The 12264-nt window shown below is 36.0% G+C and overlaps 1 protein-coding gene across 6 annotated transcripts in view; it reads right to left on the minus strand.

Moving 5' to 3' along the window:
- The window catches only part of TMEM181 (transmembrane protein 181), a 46387-nt gene that overhangs the window by 15381 nt on the left and 18742 nt on the right, over positions 1–12264 (minus strand). For all 6 annotated transcript variants that reach the window (XR_008449086.1, XR_008449085.1, XM_009563423.2 and 3 more), the window contains exons 3-13: positions 10399–10454; positions 9065–9155; positions 8348–8466; positions 7130–7249; positions 5105–5185; positions 4000–4099; positions 3110–3240; positions 2480–2571; positions 1349–1406; positions 574–676; positions 425–476 (exon numbers count right to left, since the gene is read on the minus strand). Coding sequence is in view for 4 of the 6 variants with exons in the window: in XM_009563423.2 (XP_009561718.2) it covers positions 425–476; positions 574–676; positions 1349–1406; positions 2480–2571; positions 3110–3240; positions 4000–4099; positions 5105–5185; positions 7130–7249; positions 8348–8466; positions 9065–9155; positions 10399–10454 (1003 nt within the window). In the remaining 2 variants the exon portion in view is untranslated. The remainder of the gene's footprint in view (positions 1–424; positions 477–573; positions 677–1348; positions 1407–2479; positions 2572–3109; positions 3241–3999; positions 4100–5104; positions 5186–7129; positions 7250–8347; positions 8467–9064; positions 9156–10398; positions 10455–12264) is intronic.

Raw genomic sequence — 12264 nt, forward strand, 5'->3', positions numbered from 1 at the left:
CTCAAAAAACCCTCCATGATCTAATTCCCTCAGATTTCACCCACTACAGACAATATAAGAGCCAACAGTAATTTGAAATAACTGACTGCACTGAGAGAGACAGATAGTAACAAACATCTAAGAAAATCAAAGCAGAAGTGAAGCTTACAAAGCTCCAAAAGAGTTGAATGGCATACCGCAGACCACAGAAAACATCTGTCAAGTGAACCTCTAAATCCTGCTCTGCATTGATGTAGTAATGGAAATAATATAGTTAGCTCTAGGAACCTCAAGAAGAGTTAAAAAAAATCAAAAATGCTTGCCATAAAAAATCACATCAAAAGACATTTCTCAGTTTCGCTGACAATTTTATTATGAATAAAATGTATTCAAAGCCCTGAAAAAAAGGTTACAGTACTGAGAAATGTACTTTCAAGAGCCTTACCTAATTACAAGCACCACAAAGGTTAATGCGGTCAAGAATTTTAACCTGAGATCTGAAAACAATTGAGAAAAGTTGTTATTAGCAAATTTACAGCTACATCTAGGAGAAGCAAGCCTGCTTGGGAAAGAATCAAAAGAAATATTCCTTACCAACATAAGGCATGTTACGAAGTTCTGAGCATGCCCTCACTATCAGGAACAAAAGGTAAAGAACATATGTAGTTGCCACCACAAGGAAGAAGATTTTCATTCCCTATAAGGAAGAATGTTAGGTTTTATTATTTAACGAGATTTGGTTGATTCCTTCTTCCCTCATTATTTCCCAAAGCACAACATATAACGGTCCATTTATTCAGGAAAAGTAGGCTCATGAAAGGAAGTACAAAATGAGGATGGCTACACATCATGGTAAATTTTTGGGGAATGTAAAGAAACAATGTTTAGTAGAAGTCATCATTCTGTTCACTGAGTTCACAGTGAGCTCAATCTCAATGATTTTCTAAAAACACAGCTCCCGAGAACAGTGCAAGGACCCATGTAAATCATATCTTCCTTTACAACAAGAAAGTCTGAAATTTACTAGGACAGAGGGTCCTGCCAGGAGTAAAGATGGACAAAATTGACTTAAGAGGCTTAAACGTTTTTTCTTTCAATCCCAACTGCCATGAGTCCATGACTACACTCATGGTACTGAATCTGCAGATTTGCAAGACAATTTACTCGTCTCATTGGCATGGAGCTCAACATGGCCTATGCGTGATCTAAAGCAAAATTAAAAGTGCCCTAGTCAGAATAAGACCATTTGACCAGCATTTGCTATTTTCTAAACTGCATTACAGATTTTAATAGAAGAACAGCCCCCACCTCCTTGTATTGCCTAACTCCATTTGACAAATTAATAGCAAAGAAAACATTTCTGACTTACCTGGAAATTACCTGTGTCAACCCTGTATTGATATGTAGGATCATGTACTTCATTAACACTAGAAAAGATTCAAAGTCAAAAAGTGGTACTTACACCATGACAAGTGACAAGGTCAAAAAGCTGTACTGACCAAAAAAACAACTAACAAATTAAAGGTTTGAAGTTACAATACAGAGTTTATAATTAAAGGTTTTGGCTGTATAAATTGGTGCAATGCCACTGATTCCAATGGAGCCATGACAATTTACACTATGTTACATCCTCCTTCTTCCCAAACTCAATTTTCAAGGAACATGGGGCATTTCAGTTGTGAGCATGTCTAATCGCCCCACTTCTTTTTTAGAAAATGTATAATCTTGTAAATTCGAACAAGCCTCAGGATTTGGTGTTCACGTTTTGTCCTTGGTGATAAGATTTATACTTAAGAAATGACTGTGGTATAAGCCCTTCTCTCACAGCAATTCTGCTGATATGGCATTAGCCCAAGCATTTCCTGAAACAGCACTGCTTTCAAGAATCTGCTATGGCACAGAGATGGTTAGAAGGCATCATTCTTCCAAGACATAAAATAAGAGGCAAACACTTGAAACTAAAACAGTTACAAAACTAAAAATGTACCAAAAGTGAGAAAGTTTTCTGGGTGGTGAATAGTGACAACTTCACGTTAACACAATGAATTGGAAAAAAGAGAGAAACACTAAACCAAGCAAAAGAACTGGGTTTTGAGGAGAGATAGCACAGCTTGACTAAGCAGCATCAACACCAATTGTGTAGGTTTAATGGTTGAGAAACTTTGGTTGAACCGTCTAGTAGTTAACTACAGAGATATAGTTGCTTCAAATACTAAAAGCTGATTGGGACAGTGCTAGAGGGAGTATTGTAGGGAGCCATAACAGACTGACTAAGTAGTGATTTCTATATCTCACCCTGATTTATAAAATTATGTACTAATAGATCATTCATGGGGAATTCTGTTTTTAAATCAGTCACAATTTGCAAAACAGAAGGATGTTAAGAACTTGAATTCCATTCCTGCATCAGAATCAGAGCATAACAAACAGATACCACCAATCTTCTCATGTTTTTAAATTCTCAGGTTGTTACTTTTGCACTTAATTTTAAATTACTTACGTTTGCCATATTCCCAATGTAACAGAGGCCAGCCACAACAGTCCAACAATAAAGAATTTGGGCAGATAGAAAGTTAAGCACTTTCTTTCCCCCTGTTGAGAAAACAATAGTGTGGTGAAGGAGTGAAATCACATTTGAGACTTCATCATTGTTTTGTTCACCATGATCTAGATTAAGAGACTTGCCTTTAAACTACATAGGTGATTACAGAAGACATTCAATTGTATCATCATTTGTGTTAATAAGATGCAGTAGACTGGGAGCATCCTATTTATAAGGTCTCATATATACTGATACTGCAACTACAGGAATATGCTCCAGAATTCATATTTATATTCTGCAGTATTTTGAAGTAGTTTAAAAAACAATCAACCCCCATATACAACACCAAAACCCTTCAAGCAAGAACAAAGCATTATGGCATCATAATTCTGAAGACTGCCTTGCAACAGAGTGGACTGTCCTACCTACCTCAGAGGCATGACAATCTCAAGACAATCTACTTTACCACAAATCATTTTAATCTCTTTTTTAAAAAAATTGGTACAATTTTTGTCACTTTTTGAGAGAACTGAGGAAAACCCGCAGTACTGCCTTCTCAGTAAGTAATAGATAATGTTGCACCCTTACCTGTACTCTTATACCATGGTAGACGCAAAGCCAGAACAACAACAGTGCACACAGAAACAGTGACTGGAATAGATCATCCAGCATTCCAGGAAACCAGCTGTTCACCAGAAAAGAAAGGGGGAAAAATGGATCTGCAACAAAACACACAAGAAAAAAGCCATTATGAAAATTAAAGCAGAATGGATCTTCAGAGAAAAAAAAAAATCACTAGATTTTTCAAATGACACCAGTAAATGGAATCAAAGTTTACTGTATCTTAATTTACAATGAAAATGGTGCCTCCAGCAACAGTCCTTTGTGCTGTAGAAATAATCTGAAATGGTTGCCAACATTTCTAGAAGATTTCAGGTTTTATTAGACTTTCTACTAAAGCATTGTTTTTCATGATGACCTAAAAAATTATCATAGAGTGACTGAAAGGCAAATATTCTTTTAGTACTGCTAGAGAATAGAATTTGATGTGGTTTACCACAGGACTAGAAATAGCCTCCATTTTATCTAACGTGCATGTATCTGAAAAATTAAGAAGTAGGACTTAGCAGAAAAAGACAGAAGTTGCATTTACATGGCACTATATGAAAGCTTCAGTCTAATTGTAGCCACCTATTCCAATCAGAGCTTTTAACAACACATTTGACATTCGACTGAAAAGAATGAAATCCACCTACTCATTACGCCCCTGAACCTAATACACTTGAGAAGGGTTTGTTGGTTTGGTTTTTTTTTAAATTTAGTTTTCTGAAGCCTTATAAACAGCTCCTTTTAAGTTCAAGGCCAAATTCCATTTTGCTTTGTCTCTTGCGTGCACACGTTTTTTTGCGCTTTTTTTCCCTTGTTTTCCATTTTTTATTTAAAATGGAACTTTTCTAAAAAATCCAGGACACAAGTACCATTGTAAAGTAGCAGGAGGGGAAGGAGGATGGACATCCATTTCTGTTCAATACCCCAGTCTCTCATGGAGAATTTCCGCAGTGAATGTGCAAACAGGCACTATAAAACAACAACAAAAAATGTAAGAGAGGAGCATAGCCACAATGGTGTTACCAGAGTAAAGTCAATGCAGCACAATGCAAAAGCTACTTCACAAGGCCTTTGCCACTGTGAACATTGTAAACCGGGAGCCAGCCACATCTCCTAGTTTCTAGTTCTGCCTAAAGTTTGCTGGCTTACCCCAATGCAAGTTACTCAATCTCTCAAGCAAACTGAGAAGGAAACCAGCCAGTACTGCTCAAATCGACAATGTACGAAAAAATATTACCTAATTACCAGTCACAGACAACCAACAACTCCCAATTACTTCAAAATAAAAAACAGATTCCATACCATATTCATCTCCTGAGTGACATAATTTATGTGAGCAAAACACTATGCGAGTGTTCACTGCTTTAGTGTCCTTACTCTGAAAATTCTTCATTTTAGATTTTATTGTTTATTTCGTTGTTTATTTTTCCAAACACTTCTTTTCCAGGGGCCAAAACAGGTTGGAGGGGAGAGAGAATCTAAATTGTAGCATAATTTAGGCTGTAAGGGACTCTGGAGGTCATATGGCCCATCCTCACACTCAAGGCAGTGACAAATTTAAAGTCAGATCAAAGTCATATTCAACTGAGTTTTGCTCATTTTCAGAGATGGTGAGCCACACTCTGAGCATCCTATTCCAATGTCTCAGCTTACCTGCACTGCAAAAAATATTTTTTTCTAGCATTTAACTACAATTTCCTTTGTTTAAGCAAAATTCTTTCTTTTCAATTCAAAATCAGAGTTCAGAAAAAACAAGTTTTCCCATTTATCCTATACTCTTAATGGCCATTCAATACCATTTGTAACAACATAAAAGTAGCAATTACATAACTATTTTAGACACTTTTTTTTACACCTATTCAATGATATTCAGCTGCTGCCTGGGGTTAAGTCACTAAACACAACCCTAGAGAATAGTGTTATCAGCCACCTACATGAATAATGTACTCCAGAAAAATTGAAACAAAATCTTACCGTGACCATAAAAGTAAGAACTACAAAGACAAATCGGAACCATATTTCCACTTGTGAAAAAGTTGGATTGTAAGTCTTCCACTACAAGAAAACAGAAGAAAAAGAGCCCAATGAACAATGTTTTGATTGAGGGTACATAAGACATAAATAATTACCACTTTCTGCAGATACTGAAAAGTTCTCTGGCTTTTCAAAATTTAAAGATATAACTGAATTCTACCATGCCACCATGGAGAGATGAAGATAAATTCATACCTACAGAACTATCTGATGAAAAGATAACCAAAGCAGCCTAATAGCCTCGCTTCTATTTTACTCTGCCACTTTGTAAAACACTCAGTGTGCTGTCATATGTTAAAGCACTTCTCAGGACAAAATAAGGGTGTTCTTCATTGATTTTGACTGCACTTTCATTCAAAGTTTTAATGCCAAATTGAGTAAATCCAGTATGTTCTTCTTTATTACCAAGGTCAGATGGATACATTGATTATGAAGAGGTTTATAAGGTACAGTCATGCTTCCTGTAACGGGTTTGTTTTCTTAAAACTTATTCTCTTGTTTCAGAAACAGAAAAAAAGAAAATCAAATAAGAGAAGAACAAATGAGCTGACCAGAAATAAAGAACATTATTTTCATAGCTTAAGGAAGAAAAGCTCCTTCTTCTCCTCTAATTATTAAATTGGCACAAATATGAATTATAACATGTCAGCTTCCATAAATCCTACTCTGCCAACCATTTCTCAAATCTGGCATGCCTCACTTTTGAAGCCAGTTTTTAAATGTAAACTCCCTGGTACAATGTATGCTTTGCCATCTGAACAAGAAGCTTACCTTTCAATGGATTAAATCTGTCAAATTCTGTCTTCCCTTTTAAAAGTGTAAATGTACAAAGAAACTTAGATGCCGAGAATCCCATTATACTAAAAGCAATCTATAATTTCAACCAAGATCACCATAGCCCATTGTAATAATAGAATAAACTGACAATAATAGTTGCTGTGGGAAAGCAGGGCCTTGGGTTTGGGGTTTTTTTCGGTTTTGCACAAAAGTCTGCCTTAAAGGCAGCCTGCAAAGCAAGACGATAAACTGTACAACTACGGATGTTTGTCCTGTATGAAATCTGGAGCTAAGCAAAAGGTTTCAGAGTTTGGTTTTAGTTTGGTTTTTTTTCCCCTTACAGGTTATTTTTACCGATGTCTTTATGCACGAGAATATTACAAATGTTAATTTACAAATGTTAATATTCAGGAAGTTCATTTAGTATATTAAAAAACCTTCTGCTTTACAGTAAGATTTTCGCTTCCTACCTGGCCTGACATACTGAATGTTGCACACAGATACAATACACCACAGTAAACTGTATTAGAAATTCGGTTTAGTTCCATTTTCTCCCAATGCAAATGTTTCTCGATTTCTTTTTGGAGCCAGTCAGCACATGCTGATGATGTAACTGTTTCATAAGTAATCTTTAGCACTGTGAACTGAGCTAGTTACTTCACTAGGGATTATTTTAGCAAACTGTTTTAACAGCCTGCTTATTTTTCTCTTCCTCATCAGCATAGTAAAAAAAAAAGCTTCATTTTTCTTTGAGACTGTAAAATCTTTCTAGTCCACACTCCTGTAAAGTCTGGAAAAATCTTGCTAACTCAAATACACCTACTGGAAAGGCTGAAAAAGATATCATGCTTTAGAGAGGCAACACGTTTATAAGCAAATACAGAAAACTGGTGTTCTAGTCTAGCTTGCCTACTGTTAAAAATATCTCCCAGGTAGTAGACTAAAATTATTTGTTTGCAAAAACAGAATTAGCAGTTCTGAAAGAAAAATCTTTCCTTATAGATTTAAAAAAAAATGGTCTAGACCCTTATTAACAGCAAATACTATAGCAGATCTAACATTAGTAGTGACAGAAAAATTAATTATGACACATTTGTATCTTCAAAAATGAGATAACTCTTTAATTACAGCCACACAGGATTAGAAATTAAAGAGATTTCTTTTACTAGTATAAAACTTTATGCTTACCGTGAAAGAAATATTCTGGATAGCGTATGTTAACTTATTCAGATCTTCAAAGCTAACAAATATGTTGTATTGAGTGTAGTTCAGGTAGCCAAGGTGAGCAACAATGATTTCGCTGCATTTCTGTGAACGCACATAGTGAAGAATAGTAAGTAAGAAACTTCAATTTATTCCAGAAAACGCACTGTTAGTACAGGTCAGAGAATTCGTTTCCAAATGGTCAGATATCGATGGTATTTATTACATGCTTTACCAATCTGATCACAGAAAGATAAACAAGATCAGCAAAAAATTCCTTGAAAGATACCAAACAAAGCAGAAGAAACTGATAAAGTCATTCAGCAGGATCAAAGGTGGAATTGGTAAACAATGCTAGCTTTTCACTTAAGCTGATGAAAGAAACTGCTTGCACCACCAGGACAGATCTGAATAACTCTGCCAGTCGAGCTCTAGGTCATGGGATTGTGAGACAGGGCTATCTTGTGCTAATTCATTTCTAAAAGTTAACAGGAGGAAAGAGAATACCCAAGCGTATTGCTCTCTTGGCTGTGTATGCAACTAAATTTAATGGGACACTGTTCATTAACTTCTGTACAGATCTCAAATACATGTGTCTTTATATAAAAAGAAAACATTTGATTTACCTGATTTGCTTATCACAAAGAATTAGCTATGCCCTTCCTAAAGGACTTGCATCCAGAAAAGCTGTTCTGGATGTCTTCAAGTTCAAAAATTTCAGTGAAAATTACACTATAACCTCAAAATCTTAAATATTTATTTACAGGTGGCAAGAAATTTGGCTTTTTCAGAACACAGATGCCAGATAATTTCAACTAGACCTTCTGCTATGTGTTGGGGGAGAACTGTTCTCTCCTCTGGAGCGCTATATACAATCTTCTACTACGATATTCGTTTCTTCGGTGCTGCTAAAACTGTTTAGGCAGCACACTCTTTTGTTGACAGAGACAGCTACTCTAATAAGAAGTGGTCTTTAAGGTGTAATAGACACAAGTCATAGGAGGAAATACAAAAAGACAGATAGGAAGGTACCTTGCTTATCATTACTAGCCAGATTGCAATTATAACTAAAACTACACTCCAGAGTCTTTCCCGAGACGTACTTAACAGATACATTCTTCTCTTTTGCAGTGTAGTGTAACACACACACAAACATATTTAAAGAAAGTGTACTGCATCCGTTCTATTTAAGTAGGCACATACTTGTGCACAACTGAGTAATCTTGTCCGATTGTGAACTTGGTTATTAACGTATGGTGTGCTTCCATCCTTCACCACTCCAAGAACTTTGACAGTCATAGTAATATTCTTTTTGAGGGATACTGCAATTAAAAACAGAGACCATTACGCTACTGCTACATGCAGAAATGAAATCTCAAATAGAGTTCCAAATATAGTTTAAAACACATATCCAAAGATTAAACTAAGTTATTCAATTATACTTTACTGGAGTAGAAGTCCAGTATATTAATGAAAGAAACAAAAAACTTTTCATTTATGTATTTAGGCAGTAAGTCACAAATGCCCTGTACTAAATCTTGACAGAGTAACAATTACTAATACAGTATTTCTCACATATTTACAAGGAAGTTTTATTGAAAAAATATGACTAAATTCTACACATCTTATTCTCCCCAAAATGATGGAAGAAAGACATAGAGTCTCTAGAATCAGTTTTACTACTGCTTTCACAGAAATAACAAACAACTTATCCCATACACCTATTGCTTCCAGTTCTCAAGGTCAGTGCCATCCATGTCTTTATAGAAAGCAAGGTGTGATGGGAGACAAATTATGTCAGAGGAAAAACCCACCAACCATAGCCAGAAAGCAACAGGCTCATGTTTGCGACAGATTAAATTAAAGATACAATATACAGGTTGCCATAGCAATTTCCTGAGAATTAGGTAAGAGTCTCACCATCATGCTGATCCAACTCAACCACGCAGGTCAGCCACAGCTGCTGGTTGTAAGTAGACAATGGTGGTGAACTTAAATTAAATGGCTTCAGCTGTAAAAAAAACCCACAAGGTTAGCACCAGGCATTATTGTGTTACATGAAATATCTGTTGTTACAATGATAATAGGCATGTTAATTACTCTTTTGACAGTATTTTTGAGAATAGATTTAATATGTGCCAGTATGTGAACAGTATGATAAGCAGCTCAAATATAAGTCTTCTAGAGAAGTAGTTTAAACGGAACACTTATTTTGCACAGCATTGAAGTAAGGAAAGGTATGACCACTTAAGGCACATAAAAGTAGCAGGAATAAAATCAAAAAATTCAGATACAAAAAAACCCCTAAACCCTTGAGAACTAGCCTGAAAATAAACAATCATTTCTAGCACTTTACATCAAAAGTCAGGTTTATGACCCCTTATCTGTTACAAAATTTTAGACCTGCTCAACTATAACTATGAAAACAACAACTATATTTCCACTAGGTTTCCTAAAAATCCCATGTTCATTTCAAAAGCATGGAAGAATTTGATATAAAAACATGCTTTAGAAAAAAATATCCATTCATAACACAGTATCAATCCAAATATATATAGGCAACTAATCGATCAAAAGAAGAAATGTTGCAGTCCATTAAAGAAAATTTACTTTAAAAAAATGAAAACAAAGCAACGAAACCTTTTTAGCACTTTCACAAAAATTACTTTAGGTATTAGGCTGACAGCAAAGAGCTAGACAGAAATAAAAATGCAACAAGTGAGAATTATGAAAGCCTTTAAGAAAATCAATGGGAATGTTCACATTAGGAAGCGAGATGCCATGTCTTGGTCACGTGACAGTGGACAGTTAACACGGAAAAGAAATACTCCTTCGCAGCTGATAGAAAGGAAGGACATAAGAGAGTAATAATTAGTTGTCACTGAGAGCACTGTTTTTCAGTTTATGTTCGCAGTTTCTGGACCACGTACAAGAATATCCAACGTGAACTCACCAGGAAATCCCATCAACATTCAAGTCTTAACTTTATCAGAAATCACTGTGCAGAAACATGATAGGATTCTTTACCTGATCTGCTCACAAAAGTAAGAGACTAGAAACTGCTACTGGGACACTTATGACCAACAAACTGCTAGTACTATACTGCATGTTCAATTTCAAACCATGTGGCCAAGAAGTTTTCCAGTGAAAATCTAAATACTAAAAATAAATTTGAGGGAAGGAGAGGATTGTTTAACTTTACTGACATCAAATAAAGCCATTCACATAATCCAACAATATTTATTAACTCTTACCTTTACACTATTATTTAAGTAGGTTCGTGCTACAGAAGTTTCAATTACATTAGGACCTACACAATGTATAAGAAGGAAGAAAGAAAACAATATTGAAGTATGCGTATTACTGATAAGTAATGTCATAAATATAGCATTTCAAAAGACTGTACAAAATACCTCCCTGAAAAGCAGGTACTCACTTTTCAGATGCTTAAGCTGAAGCCTAAATCACTTACAGATTTCAGTATCATTCATAAACTTAGCCTGAATATTCCTTTAAGCCTCTCTGTCATAGTATTTCAAGGCACCATTAAATTGGAAGTAAATTTTAAGTCAAGAACTCCATGTCAGAAGCCGTGCACTTATATTCCAAATTACTAAAACAAATAATATGGTATATTTTTTCCAAGCTAAGCCGTATGCTCATAGTTACGAAAGTACTCGGCTACAGAAAAAGTAGTAACTACAGAAAAAACAGTAACTTGGTACCAGGAGGATTATTGTTACAGCAACTTGAATCTTAACAAGGGATGCAAAACCCACCTGAAAAAACGGCATATTTAATGGCCCTATAAAGTTTCTATAGACAAATTGCTACCATTACCTCACTTACAGAGAGCATAGTGTCCATAATGCATCACACTCAAGGCTCAAGTACCAGGGCAAACACACCTTATTATATTTGACTGCATGACGCTAATGCCTTTTTACATACATGTAGTGTGCTTGCTTGTACAATCACAATAACAGTACTTTCTGGCTAGTGCGGGATTTCCATCACAGTGGTCTGTTCAAGCCATGGTACCTGCATGATTGTTTAGGAACAGTTCTCTGTTCTACCCAGACTGGGCCCTTCCTTTTCTGTAGAAATCTGGGACTATAATTCATTATATTCAACATCACATATATAGACATAACTGCATAGAAGTTCTATAAACAATTTCTCCTAAAACAGACAGTCCATTTAATCAATGGGAGTTTCATGTCCAGTTGCAGTGGGAGATGTTTGGCTCACTACCTGACTTTTCATGCAACCATTCCTCCATCATTCTAGATCCAGACACACACACTTAACACGTACTGCTCAAATGCACTCATCCACTCATACCCTCTACATCTGTATGCAGCAAATAAGAAGCATTAAAATCATAATTTATGTTAGAAGAGACCTCCAGAGACCATCTAGTCCACTCTCTTGTTTAATTAGATCAGGTTGCTCAGGGCCACGTCCATTCAAGTCTTGAATACCTCCCAGGACAGAGACTCCCACAATCTCTCTGGGCAACCTGTTACAGTATTTAACCACCCTCATGGTAAGAAAAAATCTCCTAATATCTAAATGGAATTTCTTGTGTTCCAGCTTGTGTCTGTTGCCTCTCACCCTATCACTATGCACCTCTGAGAAAAGTCTAGGCCCATCTTCTGTGTATCCTCTAATAAGGTAGTTGCAGTCAGCGGTAAGGTTTCCCTTTAGCATTCTTAGGTGTGCAAGAACATGTGGCACTGCAGAGAAGAGGAACGCAAACGTGTATCTACATACACAGAACTATGTAGTCACGCATGCATATGTATATACATAAAAGGATTAAACCAGAAAAATGAAAGGGAAGAGTAGGAAAAGGTCTGTATCTACCCACTGGCAAGTGAACAAACACAGAGGAGATGTATAGTGTGTGGGGACATAGGGCATATATGTGTTTATTTGGGTCACTCTAATGGCTTCCTAGTCACAGTAAGATCCCCCTGCCCAAATGGACTGTCCAAATGGTCTCTTCCCTCATATATTCAGTCTGGGATTTAATGTAATTTATTAATCTCAATACATGCTGTTTCAGACACAAACAGTATTAAAACAAATATGCAAGAAAACTAGTTTTTCACAAA

Source organism: Cuculus canorus, chromosome 3 (assembly GCF_017976375.1).
Source record: "Cuculus canorus isolate bCucCan1 chromosome 3, bCucCan1.pri, whole genome shotgun sequence".
Taxonomy (NCBI): Eukaryota; Metazoa; Chordata; class Aves; order Cuculiformes; family Cuculidae; genus Cuculus; species Cuculus canorus.